At 45.1% G+C, this 22423-nt stretch overlaps 1 protein-coding gene across 1 annotated transcript; it reads left to right on the top strand.

Annotated features, from left to right (window-relative positions):
* The first annotated feature begins 687 nt into the window (after positions 1 to 687).
* On the top strand, positions 688 to 21811 carry LOC145985490 (uncharacterized). The gene is made up of 3 exons (XM_083119561.1): positions 688 to 2748; positions 20003 to 20731; positions 21584 to 21811. The coding sequence occupies exons 1-3, from the start codon at positions 688 to 690 to the stop codon at positions 21809 to 21811; spliced, it is 3018 nt and encodes a 1005-aa protein (XP_082975687.1).
* The last annotated feature ends 612 nt before the right edge of the window (positions 21812 to 22423 follow it).

Consider the following 22423-nt stretch of genomic DNA (forward strand, 5'->3'; position numbering starts at 1 on the left):
AGTTTCCTTACTCGTTGGTCGAGTTTCAGAATTTCAGTGTTGTCGGGTGGCTCGGTATCCGTGCCGCCTCTGGAGTGGCCGAAGATATTGTTCGGCATCTTGATGCGTCTTACTGTTTACTTACAGATTCGAATCAAAACAATGGCCCAATATGTATATAATAGCCTATTGCATATCCCTGAAAGTTGGCTTTCTCTGTTGCAGAAAAATGTCGCAGTCACAAGACACATCCACTGCAGTTCCGAAGACGAAAGAACCCCAAGTTCACTGCCCCTTCTGTAATATCCCACAAACCAAGTCCCATATAAGTCGGCATAAACAAAGATGTATTCAACGGCCTGGTTCGTCGAAAGAACCCACCAGCATCACCAAACCTTCCCCAACATCTAGGAAAGTGATAACAACAAAAAATTTGATCGTCAATCAGAAGAGTGGGGTAAAGCGAAAGCAGTCTTCAAACCAGTTGAGCCATGGAAAGAGAACGAAGATCATAGAATCGGCTGAAGCACGCGACCCAGAATGCATTAAGCCGAAGAGAACGGCCTTCAGGAATATGTTGGCAAATTACAGCCTCAGCAGCGAGAATAGGGGTTTGCCCTGCAGTGCCGAAATTTTCCTGGAGGAGAAGAAAGCAGAAGTGGTTAAGATTTTGGTTTCCACTCTCAACAAGGCCCCTTCACATTCAACATGGTTTTGGATTCGTTGTTCCAGAAGCATTCGTCGGAACAAACTCACGGGTTCTCCAGTAGAACAAAGCAACAACTTCTGCTGGAAAGTGATAGGGAGGTGATAAGCGAACTTTACGACAAGTTAATGAATGAGATCGTCCGGAAGCAGGAAGAGTTTCAAGGTAAAGGATCGGGTTGGAGTGTTTGCAACACTACACACATCATCAACATCAACATAAGCAAATACAAGCCTCTTTCAGGATCGACTTATGTGAAGCTCCCGCAGGTGATCGAAAACAAGAAAGCCGTTCTTAACATTGAAAACAACGACAACCAGTGTTTCAAATGGTGCCTCCTGGCCCATTTGCATCATAAAACAAAAAACTCTACGCGCGTTGGAAGTTACAGCCAGTACGAGAATGAATTGGATGAATATTTCGAAGACGTTCCATTTCCTGTGCAGCTGACAAAAATCGAAAAATTCGAAAAAGCATATCAACAAAAGAACGAGATTCCAATCGGTGTAAATGTGTATGGATATACAATCAGCAACAAAAAAGTAGATATTTTTCCGCTTCGGATCAGCAAAATTGTAGGTGATGAGGTGAATGTAGTGCACATGCTGTTAATGAAAAATGTGAAACAGCACCATTCTTGCCTCATCCGTGATCTTTCAAAGCTGGTCGGAAGCGAGATAACAAAACATGAACATCACATCGAAATCTGTTATCGATGTATGGTATTTTTCAGCAACCTAGGTTCAAGAACCGCCAAGGAGAGACTGCAGGTTCACCTCAGAGAATGCCTGCAGCATCAACCATCCAGGTGCGTGTTCCCTGGTGGTTCTCATTTCTTCAGAAAGTACAAGTCCCAGTTGGAGGTCCCCGTTGTCATCGTTGCGGACTTCGAGGCATTCTTGAAGCCTATGGCGATCTGCGACCCCGATCCGGCGAAATCATCAACTACTGCCTACCACGAGCACATACCTTGCAGTTTCGCATACTACGTGCACTGGATGGCAGGAGCGGACGAAGATAACAAGGAACCGATTCTTTACCGAGGACCCGAGGCTGGAAAACGCTTCCTGGAATTCCTAGTCAAGGAAGTGGAGGAATGGGGTGATGTTTTGTTCAGGACTAAACCCATGAATGATCTTACCGAAGACGAAGAATTGAGGTTTGTTTGTGCAACACATTGTCCAAATTGCGGGTCCAAATTTGATGATTGTGTGATAAAAGTGGCACACCACAATCACGTAACGGGTCAGTACATCCGTCCATTATGCCATAGATGCAATTTGAAGCTTCAAACTGCCAAGTTTGTACCGGTATTTTTCCACGGGCTCAGCAATTATGATCTTCACCATTTCATCAAAGAGCTGGGCTATGACAAAAAATCCATCCGTGTGATTGCCGAGACCGACGAGAAATATATTACTATCAGCAAGTGGGTGAATATTCCACCGGGCTATCATGGTAAGATGAGCAAAATGATCCCCTGCGACGATGAGTGCACGTTGTGCGCTGCTGGCAAGAAGCCAAAATACAGAAGAATTGAACTTAGATTCATCGATTCTTACCGCTTTCTCCAGGCTAGTCTCGAAAACTGCGTCGCCATGTTGGACGTGCCGGAAGTTACCAGAGACCATTTCCCAGATGTGTCCTTGGACGCTATTCGAAGGAAAGGAGTGTACCCATATGTGTACGTCGACGGGCCCGAAAAGTTCGACGAGACGGATCTTCCGTCGAAAGACGCTTTCAATTCAACCTTCAAGGACTCCGTGTGTTCCGACGAAGACTATGCGCACGCCAAACGTATGTGGAACGAGTTTCGATGCTGCTCGCTGGGTGATTTCCACGATCGATACTTGAAGCTGGACGTGCTTCTCCTATTCGACGCGCTCCAGGCGTTTCGTCAAACCGCTATTCGTGATTACAAAGTCGAACCTGCGCACTTCGTGAGTCTTCCGGGATTCACCTGGAATGCCATGTTGTATTCCAGTAGCATTCGATTGCAACTTTTCGCGGAAGATCAATGCGACATGCAGCTTTTCATCGAGAAATGTATCAGGGGCGGCATCGTGAGTAGGCCCAAATGGAGAATTCAACGCCCGAAAATGGGGCTCGGTGGGGCTCGCCTTAATGGTTTGCTCTTGTAAGGCATAAGCCCCATTTTCTCGCAGTGTTGCCAACACCTTACTCGAAAAAAATCACCAAGGTTTCTCTCCATGTTCCGCGCCTTATTTATTGCGCTGACACAGCGTGATGAGTAAATGTACTCTCTCATTCTTGAAGGATGAATGCACCTTATCGTAATTTTTTTCCAAGTCCCGGGGACCAAAATGTTTATATATCGTGACCTTTGTAAACCTCTCTTTTTTGGGGGGAAACGATGTGCCACACACACGCGCGCGTATGCCTCTCATTATTTCCGTATTGTGACGCAAACCAAACAAATAATAATTGTTGTTTTTTTAGGATCCCTGGCCCCTATATAACCTCGCCAGGGGTGCGTGGTGCCCAACCAAAAAAAAGTTCTAACGGCTGCGGTTATAGATTACCTCACCTCTGTAGAGTTTCACGTGTTTTTTTTTCTCAAACTTCTCGACAGAAAAGTAACTAGAGAAGCGCAAGCTGGGGATTCTTCGAAACGAACGAGCCCCAGGTTTTCCCGTACGGCCTTCGAACGTAGAATTGATTAACGTGAGGGCGAATCTCTTCCGGAATGTCTTTCAATTCGTACATCTGACCATACATGCTATTCATCATCAATTTAGCCGTGTTCTGTTTGGCGTCCATTTCAAGCAGTTTGCCCGGCGGTAAAGTCTTATCGTTTTTAAACTCTTTGATTTTTTTACGCAAGGCCATAATCTTGCGTACGCACGTGGCATTGAGCGTGTCCCGTGAGAAATACACGTGAAGATCAGCTTCCGTGCAGCCGGTTGGATTCGTAACGCCGCGATAAACATCAACTTCCGTGCCGGGCGGAACGGACGTTCCGGCGTGGAATTCGCGCCACTCCCAAAGTTCACGTTGAAAGGGGAGAGGCCAGCTGCTACCATGACGCTCGGGTAGAGTGACGTAAAATCCAATACCAAAATAATCTCGTCCTCCATCCTGTTCTTGAGCGCAACGTTCATGTGAGGGTTACGGTGTACGTAACCCCCAACCAGCTTGTGGTGATACTCGAGATGCTGCCGTGGGAAACACAAACATCGCTTGTTCTGCAACGCTTCGCTGAAATAGTAATGCGAGAGATGCAAGTTGAGTTTGTGCCCTCGAACCTGGTCCGCTCGCAACACGCTCTGGCAGCACGTTGAGACGATCGTTTGCACGAGTCCGTTTTTCAGAAACACGCGTCCCGCACAAGCATCGAATCCTGGACGTTGTATTGCAACAGCTCGTTTATCTTGTTTTTCTCGTAGAGCGTCTGCACGGTTTCGCCCTCGGGCATCATCTTCTCTCCCAGGTTGAAGTACAACGAAACGTACTTCAGCGTGTACGAGGAGAGGTTCCCGAAAAGGTAACGCACCACTTCTATGCCGTCTAATTCGAGTTGATGGTGTGCGGCGACGGTGTTCGGCTGCACCCATCGCTCGCACAATTCAGGTCGCCCTAAACCCAGAGGCCTAGTGAGTTGGCAATACTGACACGACCTAGTTTTGCTTATATTGTCATCGCAACCGGATGCGACGACGGGTGGGGGGAGAGATGACTTTCGTTCTGTGGTGTGGATGTAGGTCAGATCAAACACAGTACTGTGAAAGTTTCTGTACAGAAGAGTAACGTTTTTTTTGCAACTGTACGCGATTATACAACCGTTTTGTGTGTGTTAAATTGCTAGCAGCTTTTTGTAGGTAAGTTTTGTTTCTTGTTATTTCTCTTGCATGTGTGTGTGTGTTAATAATAATAATTGCGAGTTGTGTTAGTGAACAGGAAGTGGTGTTTTGATTAAACATCGAAATTACGCTAAACAAAAAATATGAGCATACATAACGTGCGCTTGAAAAAACTATTCTTCATCGCGAATAACATAAAAGCGAGGTAACAATCGGAGGGACGATGATTATGATCATGTTAGTTTACTCATGGTGGATGGTATTGACGCGTGTACTCTGGGTTGGATTTGTTTTGTTTTAAGTCTGCTTTATGCACAGTAAGGCTAATCGAAACTGGACCTACAGTGGGATCCGCCGGGTATCGAACTTGGAGTTTAAAATTATACCAGTGTACAGGGGAAACTTTATTTTTTTGAATTTGTTGATACTCTGGATTGGATTTGTTGTTTTAAGTCTACTTTATGCACAGTAAGGCTAATCGAAACTGGACCTACAGTGGGTTCGAATTATACATGTACACAGAGGGAAACTTTATCTTTTTGTCTGTGAAGGTTCTAAGGTTTTGTGAACATGTTGGAAAAGCACTAGTATATACATAGAGCAAAGTTACAAGGTTCTACGTCCCATAGGAGTCCTATTGGAGACATAATGATTAGTGCTTAAACAAGAACATTTTCATAGTTTCACACCTCTACTAGATTGGTAGAAAAATATACTAGTAGGCAATAAAATCTGAAGAAGATTCGTGTCTAGCAAAAATAAGCTAAATAGAATTACACATGCATACAATATTTATTGTGCTTTTTCTATCTACAATCATATTTTTCTTATATATATATTTTTTTATTTTTTTATAGGGTTGATTAAAGCACATATTTGAGGAAGACAACACCACCCATATATAAATAAACCCCTCAAACTAACGCTAATTAGAATTAGCTTACAAAATTTTTCTCATAAGGCATATTTTTGTTTTGTAAACACTCTACCACCAACAGATCACATATAAATAAACATACCCCGAAAAAGAAAAAAATGCGCTCCATGAAAAATTGCCCTGTGTGCAAAAGAACCATATCAAGCAAACATTTTGCAAGACATTGTCGCACCTGCGTGCCAGACAAGCATTTGGCTGCCACCGAACTATGTTCCGGATGCAATAAACACATCACAATTGCGTATGCCAAGAAGCATAAGCTTACTTGTCTAAGCGAAAGTACATATGGGGCTCAGCCTTCGACCTCCACCAAGAGGAAGGCAGAAGCAGCCCTCATCAATGCACCACCCACCAAACGCGTCAAGCCTGCGATGAAAGCAGACCGGTCTGCTTTCGGAGGAATATTAGAAGATTATGTCCGATTGTCGGACGGCTCTTGCGATGTTCGTAGCTTTTTAGAGGAGAAGCGAGCAGAGATAGTTTCTATTCTTAGTAATGCACTGGCTACGCACTCCTCCACTAAATTCTACGGTACGCTATGTTGCACATACAAGAAACCGACCGATGAAAGATACACTTTCTTTCATGCAACGAAAGCAAAAACGTTGCATCTGGCGGATGGTGACAGCATTGGGGAAATTTACGACAAGTTTGCCGAAGAGCTGCTTGTTAAACAGGAGGAGCACGAGGCCACAGGCTCGGGCGGTTCGCTGTGCGGAGAACCCCATAAATTGTGTGTTACTTTTAGTCAGTTTGCACCAATGTCCGGGTCTAGTTACGTCCCTCTACCACCAGATGTTGCAGCAAAGAAGGCTGTTCTGAATATTCAGAACAGGGATAACAAGTGCTTCGTGTGGTCGGTGCTGGCAGCAATGCACCCCGTCGACTGGAAAAATCATCCGTATCGTGTTGGCCACTACGAGCAGTACGAGTCGGAGTTGGAGGATGCAATGGTGGGAATCGACTACCCGGTGGCGCTTTCGGATGTTGGCAAGTTTGAGGCACGTGCTCGCAACTTGCAATTAGCCATAAACGTTTATGGTCTCACCGAGAACAAAAATGAGGTCCACCCCATCCGGGTGAGCAACGTGAGCAACAACAACGAGGCACGAGAAATCAACCTCTTGCTCATCAAGAACGAGACACAACACCACTACACCCTTATTCGCTCGCTCTCCCGGTTGGTGTCGAATCAGAAAAGCAAGCATCATGGTAGCATAGAAGTTTGTCGAAGGTGTCTGATCACTTTTGACAACCGACAACAAAAACACCAGAGCTTACAAGGAGAAAACATCGCTGCCGAAAAGCTCGCTCGCCACATGCGTTACTGCAGTACCAACAAACCTGCACGAACTATTCTACCCAATCCTGATGCGACAGAAAAATTTAGCATGCACAGCGCCATGGCAAAGCATCCTGCCATCATTGTAGCGGACTTCGAAGCCTTCCTCGAACCCCTCTCCACCTGCTATCCCGATCCCGAAGTTTCTTCCACCACCCCTTACCAACTCCACGAGGCCTCTAGTTACGCCTACGTTGTGGTGCGGCGAGACCAACATGTTGCCCCCGAGCCGTATGTCTATCGCGGTCCCGACCCGGTCAAGCACTTCTTGCAGAGGATGGTAGAGGAGGCCCAAAAAATAGGAAAAATGTTGCTGTCCCCCAAGCGCATGCGACGACTTTCTCCTAATAATAAGCGTAGGCACGAGGAGGCAACCAACTGCCCTGTTTGCAACTTGGTCTTCACCGACGATAACAGTAAAGTGCACCACCACGACCATTATGGTACTGGTAGCTACATCGGTCCGTGGTGCAACACGTGCAACTTAAAAGCTAGGGACCCGCGCTTTATTCCCATCTTCTTTCACAACGGCTCCGGATACGATTTTCATCACTTGGTACCCCATCTCGGCTACGATGATAGTCGTATCAGGGTCTTAGCACAGAACGAGGAGCGCTACATTAGCGTGAGTAAGTGGGTGTCTATCCCCGAATTGGAAGCAACTATCGAGCTACGGTTTCTTGACTCGCTGCGTTTCCTCCATGCAAGCCTTGATGCTCTTGCAGGCAAACTTAGGGACGAGCAGCTGACTATCACTGCAGCTAGTTTTCCAAACTTGGATGTTGGGCTCATCAGACGTAAGGGGGTCTACCCTTACGAGTACGTCACGGACCCCGACAAGTTCAAGGAAACGTCGCTCCCTCCACAGGATAAATTCTACAGTCGTCTGAGAGGCTCTAACATAACAGATGAGGAATACCAGCACGCCCAGTCCATGTGGAAAGAGTTACGTTGTCGAAATTTTGGGGATTATCACGACGCATATTTAAAGCTTGACGTGACGCTTCTCGCGGACGTTTTGCAGGCGTTTCGCGCAACAGCAATAAACATCTACCACCTAGACCCTGCCTACTTCTACAGCCTCCCCGGACTGGCATGGTCGGCCATGCTGCTCATGACCAGGATTAAACTCCAGCTTCTTAATGATGTGGAAAAGTTACTTTTTTTGGAACGAGGCATCCGAGGCGGTATGGTCCAAGTGACGCAACGCTATGCACGTGCTAACAATCAATACATGGCCACCGGTTACGACCCCTCTACAACAACAAGCTACATCCTCCACACAGATGTAAACAACCTGTATGGATTTTCCATGATGCAGAAACTTCCGTACAAGGGATTCGAGTGGGTTAATCCTTCGGATTTCGACATGAAAAATTTCGAAGATTGTACATACGGATTTTTTGCCGAGGTGGACATTAAATTCCCCGAGAAGCTCCATGATGTATTCAGCGAGTTACCACCTGCTCCAGAATTTAAGCGTTTACCTAACTCGAATCAACCCAAGCTCATCATGGATGTTGAGCCCAAAGAGAGGTATGTGGTACATTACCTGAATCTTGCTTGGTTGATGAGGCAAGGTGTTACAATTGGTAAAATTCATCGCATCCTCAGGTTCGAGCACAGTAACTGGTTAGTACCCTACATCAAAGCCAATACCGAACACCGCATCGCTGCAACCTCGGAGCTTGACAAAAACTTCTTCAAGCTGATGAACAATGCTGTGTTCGGTAAAACGATGGAGAACGTGAGAAATCGCGTGGACGTTAGGCTGGTTACCAATGCGAAGCGATGTCGTAAGCTCATTGCAAGCCCGTTGTTTAAATCAAGGACCATTTATAATGAGCAGTTGGCTCTGGTCCACATGGATAAACCTGTGGTGCACCTAAACAAGCCAATCTATGTTGGTGCCACGATTCTGGACTTGAGCAAGTTGCATATGTTTGAGACACATTATGGTACACTGTGCAAACATTATGATTGTGGCATTTCTCTTTTATATACAGATACGGACAGCTTGGTCTACCATGTTCGCACACTTGATGCATATAAGGATATAGCGTTGATTCCACCTTTCATCGAGCTTTTCGACACATCAGGCTATCCCCAACCGAACCAGTACGGCATCCTGCCCCGAAACAAAAAAGTGCCTGGTAAACTCAAGGACGAGAAGGACGGGGATGTTATTCTTGAGTTTGCTGGACTTCGGGCCAAAGCCTATGCAATTCGGGCCGAGGGGTCTGTCACCAAGAAGGCCAAGGGTGTAGGTAGGCAGGTTGTACAAAAGCATCTCGCATTCGAGGATTATGTTGAATGCCTGAAAACTCGCTCACCTGTTCTACGAAAAGAGTATCGAATCCAGAGCGTCAACCATAAATTGACAACCAACATTGTCAGGAAGATTGCTTTGGATGCGCACGATGATAAGAGGTGCATCCGGAAGTGCGGAATTCACACACTGCCGTGGGTGCACTATCGCTTAGCAGAAAGCAAAACCTGCAACATATGTCCATCTTCAACAGAAGATTCATAAAAACAAAACAAAACAAAAAAAAATCATTTTGTTAGTCATTACAAAAAAAAAAAAAACCTTTGTCTGTCATTACAAAAAAAAAAACCTTGACCGTATTCTTAAATAACTAACAAGGACAATGAATCTTTTTGGCTTCCGCAAACAGATCAACATGGAGACTGCACCACCAAATTTCAATAACCTCTTACCTTCCGTGTTATCTAAACTCAATGGTTTACTGATCGTTCATCTCAACAGCATTTGGACGAAACTGAATGACGATGTGGGCAAGATGTTTTATGTTTTTAATAACAATTTACATTTCTACGAAATTCCGATCGACGGGAAACTTCAAATCACCGTGAATCCGGAAAACGCAGGCGAAATCAAAATTTCTACCGGCAAGAATATTTTTCGAATCAAGCACGACAAGATGCTTTCTAACATTACGTACGATGTTTCTGCAGGAGATTATCTTTACATGGAACTCCTCGGAGATTACGACAAACTCATTCCTCTCTTCGTAGAATTACGAATCGTCTATCCTATTATAAATAACCGTTAACCAAAAATGCCTAACGACATTTTCGGCAACACCAAGCGTGTAGACCACGCAGAAGAGATTCTCATGTTGGACATTCGAGTTAAGAAGTTGAGGACCGATTTGATTGCTTTGCAGGAGACCTTAAACAAAAGTTTAGAGTCGGAAATCGCTACGCTCCAAACGCAATGTCTCGACCCCATTCTGAAAATCGATTCCGAACTGAAGACGCTGATAAAAAATTATGTCGACGTACCTTCTTACGACAGCGTTCAAAATATACAGTTGAGCGTGGATTCGCTTCAAAATGATTTGGCCAAATTACAGCAATTTCAATCGAAAAATGAAGATTTGGAAAAATTGAAACTCGAAATCGAAGAACGAACTTCCGCAATAGAAAAGAATTTCTCTGAACTTCAAACCGTCGTGAACGATATAGACGCAGAACGCTTGCATGTCGTCGTTTCCAAATTACAAGAAGAATTCACCAGCACGTTGGAAGAAATTAAATCCAAGTTGCAGACTTTGGAAGATACAATGACGAACCTACCATCGTCAGACGAACTGCAGGTCATCGGTAAAAGCGTCGCGAACATAAAAATTCAATTGGAGGCGTATCGAGATTTCGAACACATTCAAACCACCATCGCTACGCTTCAGGCGTCCTTGGAATTGATCAACGAAGAAATTAAAAATATTCACGCTGAAGCAAGAGCGTTGACGAGCATTCAAGACAGGTTAAGCACGGTTCAGCAGAAGATCGAATATTTAGAAAATTTGAACGTCGAAACGAATCTCGCTCATTTTCATCACGTACTCGACAACATACAGGGTGACTTGGAATCGTTACGGACGAGCGTGCCTTCGAGCGAAGATTTCGAAAAATTGAAAACGGCGGTGACGGCACTATCCGATTCGAGCGACATCAAAAGTTCATTGAGCGATCTCGAGAGTAGGGTGGCCAATCTCCCCACCTCCAAAGAATTGCACGCTTTGAAAAGAAACATATCTCGAATGCTGAAACGACTAGAAACGGAAACGGCGAACGTGGAACAAATTCGAGACGAAATTAGTTCGCTGGTGTCGACGCTGCCCACTTCGCAGAGCGTCGCCGACCTTCACACGCAGTTTACAGAGATGCGAAGCATCGTGAACGATCTTACCGAGAAGAGCTCGAAATTGAATCAAGTCGAGAACCTTCACAACATTGTCGTCAACATCAGAGATCAAGTTGGAGTGCTGGAATCCACGCAGGAATCGACGCTGGCCTCTTTCGGTGCCAAGTTGCAAGAACTCAACGAAAACTACAAGCAGTTGAACGTGGAAGTGAAAATCAAACCGTCGTTTTCTGCCGTAACGGATACCATAATCGAGCATTTGCTGCCCATCGAAAATAAACTCGGACAAGTTCACAGTAATCTCGTCACCTTCGACACTAAATTCGCCAAATTGTTCACCTTGCAAGCCATCGAAATCAACAGCGTTCCCAATCAACAGAGAAACTCCACGTTCGTCGAAGGTAACAAACTGTACATGTTGCATCCTTATCATCCGTACTACAAGTTTCTCCTCGATGGCACAATTCAGATAAACGAATTTTCGTACTGGTCTCACGGCAGAAAAGCTAGCGTTCCCACCATGACCTTCATATCGAATCGTGGTGTCCAGAAAGCAGGAAACATTCCTCTGGCACGTTGGAACGAAACGCGCAACATATATGAAATACACGAAGACGAAGATCTTACCATTTTCGACGTGAGTGCCGGCGATAAGCTGATCATTCAAAACACGAGCGAGGTGCCACCCTCTTTGAATCCCATCACGCTGGTGCTTCTCTTCAAACGTAATCTCTAAAAAAAAAATGTCTAGGCAAGCCATCGTCGAAGAATTGCATAAACCTGCACGCCGCAACTACGAACGTTTGGCTGTGGTAACCAAGGGCATCGACGACCTCTGGCAAAGCGATCTCGTGGAGATGAGTAGCGGCAATTTGAAAAACGTACATAAATGGAACAAGGGCAACAAGTACCTCCTCACCGTCATAGACACATTTTCGAAATTCGCATGGGCTCTACCTTTGAAGGCGAAAACGGGATCGTGCGTCACGGAAGCATTCAAATTAATTTTTCGCGAAAGCGGCGGCAGACGACCTCGATTTCTGCACACGGACAACGGTAAAGAATTTTACAACGCCGTATTCCAAAAGTTTATTCAAAAACATGACATTCGACATTATTCGACCTTCAGTCACATCAAAGCCAGCATCGTGGAAAGATTTAATCGAACCTCGAAAACACACATGTGGAAACGATTCACGCTTCGGGGAAATTACAAATGGGTCGACATCCTGCCGGAACTCGTCGACACCTATAATGATACGGTACACAGAACGATAGGCATGAAGCCAGTTGACGTTACCAAGTCCGACGAGCAGCGTTTAATTTCTACCGTTTACTGTCCAAAGTACACACCCACGACAAAAAAGCTAAATACCAAATTGGAGACCAGGTGAGGATCAGAAAATTCAAACGCACCTTCGAGAAGGGATTCACAAAAAATTGGAGCACGGAATTCTTTACGGTGGTTCGAGTTTTACCCGGAAACCGACACACGTATATAATAAAAGATAGTAGCGGCGAGATTTTGAAAGGAAGATTTTACGAAGAGGAACTCTCTAAAACGAAACACCCCGACACGTACCTCATCGAGAGAGTATTGCGTAGGAAAGGTGACAAACTGTTTGTCAAATGGCTGGGACTTCCGGAAAAGAGTTGGATCGACGCGAACGAAGTGATCTTGTGAGTACGTGGAACGTGGTGAAGCGTCTACCGGATCCGGAAAGTCAAACGAGAAAAAAAAAAAGAACGGTGAGTTGCTTCCCGACAGCATCCGCTGTCTGATCGTAGGTCCTTCGGGGTGTGGGAAAACGACACTGCTCCTGGACAATTTTCTCCTCGCACCGAATTGGTTAGATTGGAAGAACAGGCACCTGTACGTGTTCTCGAAAAGTTTGGAGCAATCCAAATACCAGCAACTGATGAAACTGTACGATGGTCTGGACATTGCAACGTTCGCCTCGGAAATAAAACCACTCGACGATTGTCGTGAAAATTCAGTCGTTGTGTTCGACGACGCCATCCTGGAAAATCAAAATGAAATTCGCAACTTTTTCACGCAAGGTCGTCACAAACAAATGGATTGCTTCTACCTAGCTCAAACGTTTTCCAAAATTCCAAAACAGTTAGTACGCGACAACGCTAATTTCATATGTTTGTTTCGTCAAGATCACACCAACCTCAAGCACGCGTACGATGACTACGTAGGCGGAGACATGAACTACAATCAATTTTCGGAACGCTGCTGCTCTACTTGCTGGAACGGTGACGATTTCGGATTCGCGACGATCGACATGACGAGGAAACCCAACGACGGAAAATACAGAAACAAAATCAACAACTTTCTAAACGTTGCAACGTTGTGAGAAACGACGTATATAAATAAACGTTATGACGAAACGAAAAATCGAAGACGAAAATCTCAAGCTTCGCGATTACCTCGCGAAACGCTTCAAAGGTTGGAAATCCGAGAATCGCGGATTCTACGAAGAGAAGAAACGTCAGGATCAACCTGTGATCGATGCCATCAGCGGTCTAGGTAAAGAAATTAAAAGTGTCACGGAACAAAATAAAAATTTGATCAACGAACTCGTACCGCTCGCAGCTAAAAGTTACGCTGTACCCACGCCCATTTCGAGCATTCCTTCGACACCGTTCGAAGTGAAGGATGCACCGGCACGACGTCGAGCCATTGGTAGCACGTCGTCTTCGGATAAAATCGAGTTGGGACCTTTGGCACGAGACTACCTGAGTACGGGGAAATTCGACAAGGATGAAGTGTTCGGATTGTATCCCAGCATGGAAACCAACGAAGGCGGTGGTGTGGTGTGGAAGATTGGGAAATCGAAGGTGACCTTCGAAGGCAACGACATTAAAGTTAATTTAGGCGAGAAGAATAGTTGGACCAGGTATCCGGGTACGGTGGGACTGTGGGAACTCGTTGCCAAAAAGCAGCCGAAAGATTACACCGACGAAGATTACCAGAGTTACAAGGAAATTTTGATCATGACGGATGCCTTGTACCAAAACAACGATGCCTCGCAGAATAGGGTGAAATCGAGCAGCGGCGAGAAGTACAGGAATCTCATCAAACCGATTTGGAACCAGGTCAAAACAGGCAGCGGCGTCAAACGCTAGAACACGTTACCCAAAGAATTCGTTTGGGTGGACGACGTGAGGAAGCTCGTGGACCGATTGTTGGTGATAGCCGGCGAAGAGAATGCAGGCAACCGTAATTTCTACAACGAGAAGGTTGGCATCGTGGACATGATCAGCACGAAACTTTCCAACTTCATCGTGAACGACGACAAGGGCATAGGTTACCTGATCAAAATCATCAACACGCTGCCTCCGAGATTCTGGAACGTGGCCGAAGGAAAAGGACTCGTGAACGACATCATCAACAAGTTACCTTTCTAGATGAATTTACCTGGCTACCAGTACTGCTAACCGGGTACCAAACTCGAGAAAAGATTGGAGAGAGGAGACAAGGGTGTGAATCCGTTGGACGCCGCATGCAAAGATCACGACATCGCTTACAACACCACGCAGATGGATCTGGATGCAAGTCACGAAGCAGACAGAAAGTTAGAGCACGCTGCTTTCGAAACGTTCGTGAGCAGAGACGCATCGCTGGGTGAACGGGTCGCCGCACTGGGTACCACCATCGCCATGAACACGAAACAAAAATTGGGGTGGGGTATATAAATAACATAGAGTAAAAAATAATAATAATAACAACATGTCTCGTATAACTGATTTGCCGCCCGAGCTACTATGTAAAATATTTAAACACGCAGTAAACGGAGATTGTGAGGAGGTAGGGAAACTTGTAATCATAGCAAGAACGACGCCGGAATTTCGCATCCCTTGTGAAATGGTTCTCAAGGACCATCTTCGGGAGATCAGCGGCCTGAGGTGCGGTGATCTCAACATTCTGCTTTCGGCTGCAGGGGAAAAATTAAACAATAGGTTAGATGAATTGCACGAGGCAAGGCAGGGAAGAAGACGGTACACAGTAGATTGGCGCAAGTCTAAGCAGGAGACGGAAGATATCATTACGCACATCATCGCGTTTTCCGAAGCACGGACTTTCTTCCTCTGTTAAAAAAAATAATAATATATATACGTGTCAAAAAAAACTTGATATATAAATAACACACATCGTGAAAAAAAATAATCTTCGGTATATATAAATAACACACATCGTGAAAAAAAACAATTAAATTTCTCTCTAACACTCTGAAATTTTTCTCTTCGATATGACGACTGAAAAAATGAGTGATCTCCAAGCATTAAAACAAATGCTAAATTTGTCAGTCGAGTATGTAAAAATTCAGGAATTGGAAGTCGACAAACCTTACACGATAACTTCCGGTTCAATCGTTTCTACCCAGTATGGTCCCAAGGTACGCCTGTTGCTCAACGCACAATACAGTCTATTTTTACCAGATCGATACGCTAACATGTTATCCGACGAGAAGCTATCTATTTTAATCGAGAACAAAACTCGAATCGTGTACAAGGGGACAAAGGAACTTCTTGGCAAGAAAACGAAGCACGTAATAGAATTTGTGTAACGACTGCGAGGCCGTGAAAAAAAAAATCTCAGAACATTTATATATAAATAACATACCGTAAAAAAAAAACTACACGAGAAAAAATCTCAGAATATATATATAAATAACATACCGTGAAAATAACACATAGAGCATCAACATGAAGCCCAAGGGTGTCGTGTAACAGATACCATACTCCAATCTTAAAAATCTAGGTGCCCTCGATGGGTTACTCACCAAGAAACAACGCGAGAAGAAACGTTCTTGCTTGAGCAAAGGACACGGAATGAAATTACTTATCAGCACACCTCAATTGAAAAGATTGCAGCGTTCGCGGAAACAGCAAAAGATCGGAGGTTTCATATTCAGCATCCCGGCCATCCTGGCAGCATTGGGGGCCGTTGGAAGTTTGGCTGGCGGAAGTGCCGCCATCGCGAAAACCGTCATCGACTCCAAGAAGAACAAAGCGGAATTGGAAGAACAGAAACGTCACAACCTGGCCATGGAGAAAAAAGGGGGGAAGGGCGTGATGAAGAAGTTTAAAAAAAGAAACAACAGCACTCACCAACCGAGACATTGAATCTCTGATCGAACCGTTACAAATCAAACACTTCAGAGGAGTTTTCATGTCCGACTCGTTACCTTCAAGCGTTAAAAGAAGAGAATGCGGAGTAGTCAACTTGGACGGTCAAGAAAATCCAGGCACGCATTGGATATGTTACCACAAAAATAATGATAAAGCATTCGTTTTCGATTCTTTCGGAGGTGTTCCACCTACAAATTTAATTCATTATCTGAAAACGAACAAAACCTCTATATACTACAACGACGAACGCATTCAAAATTTCGGAGACGTGAACTGCGGTCATCTCTGCCTCTCCGTGCTCGCGTTTCTCTCTAAAATAAATAACCCTACGATCGAGGATTTCCAGAAAGCATTGTGGAACCTCAAACAGCATCACTAGGATGGGCGTGTTCCATCTCACGAGCGAATCTTCAATCTTGAAACTCACGCTGCACGACGACATCGTCTATCCTAAATCCGTGGCTCTGCGTGCATTCTACAGCATGTACCTCATACCTAACGTCACGCAGCACAACAACAAAATTAGCGTCGGAAGCGAACACATCGTCGTCACGCCAGGACAATACAATCTTTCCACTTTGCAAGCTCAATTACCCAAAGGCACATACCTTTCTCAAAATTCGGTCACGCACAGAGTGGAAATCCTATCCGCGACGGAGACCGTGGACCTGGGCACCATGGGAGAACTTTTAGGTTTCGAGAACAACCACCCAAAACTCGAAGCTGGCATCAAGCACGTAGCAACCAACATTCTTAAATTCTTGGCCATAGAGACTCTGAACGTACACTGCAACGTGGCGGAAGGCATGATCACGAAATTTTCGGACGGATTATTAGGAAGTCACAAGCAGACGGGAATCATAGCCACTTTCAAACCAAGTTCCGAGTTCATGGAACCGATCATCTACACGCCCTCTTCGCCGATCTATTTTCCAGTATGTCGCAACCGCATAGACGACATAGAGTTGGTGGTGACGAACGAGAAAGGAGACGTGGTGGATTTCGCAGGTGCCACGACCACGGCCATCCTGGAGATCGACGTATAATAAATAACCATACATGTAAAATGGAGCAAATCGAAAGTTACGAATTGCAATCTTTCCCTCCCAACCGTCGCACGTTCGCCAATCTGAACGAAGCGAACAGGGAGATCGAATACGACGTGGACGTAGGCGACGGGTTCATTCATCCTCACAGAGCGGACCTCTACCTTCAATTCGACGTGGTGAAGAAGGATAGCGGAGACGCGTTTCCCGCAGCAGCAAACTTGATACTCGTGGACAACTTCGTGCCTCACCTGTTCTCGCAGGTGGAGGTGAGGAAACACAACACCGTCATCGACAGAATAGATTATCCAGGCATCACGTCGACGGCAGTGGGAACGTTGAAATTATCCAAAACGGACGCAGCGTACTACCAAGCCGGGGGATTCGAAGCCGGGACCAAAATATCGACGAGAAGTCACACGGTGCTCTTTCCCATGCGTCTGCTGCCTGGTTTCTTCTCGGACTACAAGGAGATCATGTGGAAGGGAGGACTGAGGATCACGTTTCGAAGAGCGGCCTAAGACAACGACGCACTGATGCGATACGCTACTTTGGGTCCGGACGGCACCACGCCGATAGCCAACACTTTACCCGAAGCAGCGAAATGCGTCATCCGGAGCATGGAATTGAGAATGCCGGTGGTGGAATACGAAACGAACTACGCCCTCAAGTACAAAGCGGAGATCTTGAAAAGTCCGCAGGTGCCGATTCACTTTCACGGTTACCAGTGAGTGCAGAAGATGGCGTCGGGAAGTCACATGGAATTCGACGTGACGACGCAGTTCAACAACATACAGTTCGACATGCCAGATTTCGTCGTAGTGCTTTTTCAGACCGGGAGGGACAAGAATCAGGAAAAAGATTCCAGCAAGTTCGACGACTGCAAGATCAAAAACGTTTATCTGAAGAACGGTAGGAACGAAGTGTTCCCGCGCGAGAATTACAACCTCGACATGACCAAAAACGATTACCTCAAACTTTACGAAGCGTTCTCGGCTTACAAACGCGTGACCGAGGGAAGCGTGGACATGTACTACACGCCCAGCGAATTCAAAGCACGGAGACCCATGACCGTCATCAACACATCTAAGAGAAAGCAGGTGGTGGTCAACGATCGAACAAACATTAAGATCGTCTGCGAGTTCCACGATGCCTTGCCCGAGGATACCCTATGCAGTGTCATCCTGATTGCAGAGAAGTCCTTCGCCTACGACGTGAAGAACGAGAGGGTCACAGAGCAGTTTTAACAGGTTTTTAACATCTTTTCTTGCACAATAAGGAATTTTTAGTACTAACACAATCAGTTACAATGGCACAGTACGAATTTCACTAGTTCAGATCAGTTACAATGTCAATTTCATCAGTTATCAGTTACATCACTATAGCACAAAACAATCAGAAATTTGCACAAAAAAAATTTTGTTATTTTTTTTACACGAGAAAAAATTAACAATAAAATTCTTTCTTTTTTTTATCGTTTCAGATGCTGTCGAACATCAAAAAAACATATACACATACACACACACTAGAAAAAAAAAAAGCATGCAACTTTATTTTGTAACACACACACACACATATTCTCCATCTTCATCAAGAAAATATTATAATAAACATATTTTTTTTATCTATCTCACAATAAAACTCTATATCCAAAAAAATTACAACATCAAAATAACACTAGAGTCGTTAGTACACGTTGCATGCATTACGGAGGTCCTCTGTAGAGTTTCATGGAAGTTTGAGAGAATGTACGAATTGAAAGACATTCCGGAAGAGATTCGCCCTCACGTTAATCAATTCTACGTTCGAAGGCCGTACGGGAAAACCTGGGGCTCGTTCGTTTCGAAGAATCCCCAGCTTGCGCTTCTCTAGTTACTTTTCTGTCGAGAAGTTTGAGAAAAAAAAACACGTGAAACTCTACAGAGGTGAGGTAATCTATAACCGCAGCCGTTAGAACTTTTTTTTGGTTGGGCACCACGCACCCCTGGCGAGGTTATATAGGGGCCAGAGATCCTAAAAAAACAACAATTATTATTTGTTTGGTTTGCGTCACAATACGGAAATAATGAGAGGCATACGCGCGCGTGTGTGTGGCACATCGTTTCCCCCCCAAAAAAGAGAGGTTTACAAAGGTCACGATATATAAACATTTTGGTCCCCGGGACTTGGAAAAAAATTACGATAAGGTGCATTCATCCTTCAAGAATGAGAGAGTACATTTACTCATCACGCTGTGTCAGCGCAATAAATAAGGCGCGGAACATGGAGAGAAACCTTGGTGATTTTTTTCGAGTAAGGTGTTGGCAACACTGCGAGAAAATGGGGCTTATGCCTTACAAGAGCAAACCATTAAGGCGAGCCCCACCGAGCCCCATTTTCGGGCGTTGAATTCTCCATTTGGGTCTACTATCGTGCAATGTTGTTTAAGACATGCGAAAGCAAACAACAAGTACATGGGAGACGAGCACGATCCCAATCAGGAGTCCAGCTACATAATATACTTGGACGCCAACAACCTGTATGGTTATGCGATGACGCAGAAGCTGCCACAGTCTAATTTCGAGTGGTCGGACATCACCGAAGAAGGACTGAAACATCTGCTTCAATAGGATAATTTTGAAGGATCGACATGATACTTCGCGGAGGTAGACTTGGAGTATCCTTCAGAATTGCACCAGCTCCATTCGGATTTTCCTCTGGCGCCTGAGCTAAAATGTCCTCCTCGCTCCAATCAACCAAAACTGCTTCTGACGTTGGAGAGGAAGGATCATTACGTAGTGCACTGCAAACTGCTGAAATTCTATCTCCAGCAGGGTCTTGTTTTAACTAAAGCTCACAGAGTTTTGAAATTCACACAGGGCAAATGGCTGGAACCCTACATCAACATGAACACCCAGAAGCGGCAGGTGGCGACATCTGACCTGGATAAGGATATGTATAAACTGATGAACAACGCCATCTACGGAAAAACAATGGAGAATGTAAGGAAATACAAGGACGTCAAGATAGTTTCGGACGAAAAAAAATGCATGAAGTGGGTTGCCAACCCACGCTTCAAGAGCAGGAAAATTTTCAACGAGAACTTGACGTTGCTTCATCTTGACAAATCCTGCATTACGTTCAACAAACCGACGTACGTGGGGGCTGCAATTCTCGAACTGTCGAAACTGCAAATGTACGAGTTCCACTACAACATCATGAAGCCACGATACAAAAAACAAATCCAGATTGCTTACATGGATACGGACAGTTTCGTTTATGTGATGAAGGAAGATCCGTACAGGGGCATGACAACCGAATTGAAGGAACATTTCGACACTTCGGGCTATCCACAACCGAACCCCTACAACATTTTGCCAAGAAACAAGAAAGTTCCCGGATTGATGAAGGACGAAATGAACGGTGAGATCATCAGAGAGTTCGTGGGACTCAGGGCTAAATCGTATTGTATCAGAACGACCGTCGCCACCATCAAGAAGTCCAAGGGAGTTGGGAAAAGCACTGTTCAGGGGAAGTTAAACGTCGAGGATTACATCGAATGCCTGAAGAAGAAACTCCCCATCATGGACCTCCCCCATGGCGCAGTGGTAGCGTCATTGCCTTGTAATCAAGGGGTCCCGGGTTCGATACCCGGTGGAGGCACAAGTGGTTCGGATCCCACTTTAAACTGTAGGTCCAGTCCCGATTAGCCTTACTGTGCATAAAGTGGACTTAAAACAACAACTCAAACCAAACGAAACTCCCCATCCTGCGTAAGAGAGGAGGTTCCAGAGCATAGAGCATGATGTGAAGACCGTGAAACTGAACAAAGTGGCGTTGGATGCAGAGGACGACAAGAGAAAAGTTTTGAACTGCGGTATTCACACCGTTCCATGGGGCTATTCACCAATCGGAGAGAAGTCCAAATCATGCAATATCTGTAATTAGGCTAATCCTGTAACGAATCCACTTCGCACGCACACACACGCTTCTGTATTAAATTGTTCGCATACACACAAAATACTTTTTTATTTACTTCATTTCCGGCAACCATCTATTTTTTTTTTGCTGAAATAAACAGCAGTCTCATATCACCAAAACCTTTTCACTCCATTTATTGTTCTTTCCTACACTATCCCAATGTTGGTCTTGGGGTTGGCACAGAGAGAAAAGAAGGCAGCAGCTGAAGCAGAATGCAGTTCACGGATAGCAGTAAGTAAATAAACAGACATAATAAAATAGGAGTTCTTCGCAATGCGTCCGAAAGGAGTGGCTTATCAAATCCCTTACTCGGAACTCAAAAAGGTTTCGGGCATCGATTCTATACTCACGAAGAAGCAACGCGAGAAGAAAAACAAATGTTTAAAGAAGGGACACGGGATGAAGCTCCTTCTCAGCAGGCCACAGCTAAGCAAGTTGCAAAAGTCTAGGTCAAGAAAGCAGGGAGGTTTCATTTTCAGCATTCCCGCGATCCTCGCTGCTCTCGGAGCCGTGGGAAGTCTCGCAGGTGGCAGTGCCGCGATCGCGAAAACCGTGATCGATGCCAAGAAGAACACAAAAGAGCTCGAAGAGCAAAAAAGACACAACCTCGCTGTGGAAAGCAAGATGAATGCTACTGGTTCCGTATTGAAGAGAAGAAGAACAAAGAAACAAACCACCGCAGCAGCGTTGAAGAAATTCAACCTTAAAAAAAAGTGCCCCTTTCAAACGAAGATATTGAGTATCTAGCTGAATTGTTCAACGTTATAAACTTCAGAGGTGTGTTCATGTCCGATACATTGCCTGCTAATGGACCCCGAAGTGGCGGCGAAAGCGGAGTAGTTAACTTGGATAATTCACTCAACCCGGGAACCCACTGGGTATGTTATTGGATTGCCGAGGACGGAAGCGCTTTCGTTTTTGATTCTTTCGGTGGCGTTCCGCTTCTCACGCTTGCGAACTACCTGAAATCGACGTCCGAAATATTTTACAACGACGAAAGGATCCAGGGCTTCGACGAAGTGGTTTGCGGTCATCTCTGCGTCGTAATGCTGGTCATTCTTTCGCAACTAACCGGCAGCGGGGACTCGACGTCGTTTGAAATGTTTCAGAGAGCAACGGATTTGATAAAACAATAGCGATAAAAGAAAAATGCTAGTCATGCATTTGTCCAGCGAGACTTCAATCCTCGAACTGCAACTGAATTACGATGTAATCAGTCTGCAACAAGAGTCGTTGGGGCTCGTGGCTTTCTACAGCATGTACTTGATTCGCAACGTCACCGAATACAACAACACCCTCCACGTAGGAAGCAAGAAGAT

This window comes from Lepisma saccharinum, chromosome 3 (genome assembly GCF_977018435.1).
Source record: "Lepisma saccharinum chromosome 3, izLepSacc3.1, whole genome shotgun sequence".
NCBI lineage: Eukaryota > Metazoa > Arthropoda > Insecta > Zygentoma > Lepismatidae > Lepisma > Lepisma saccharinum.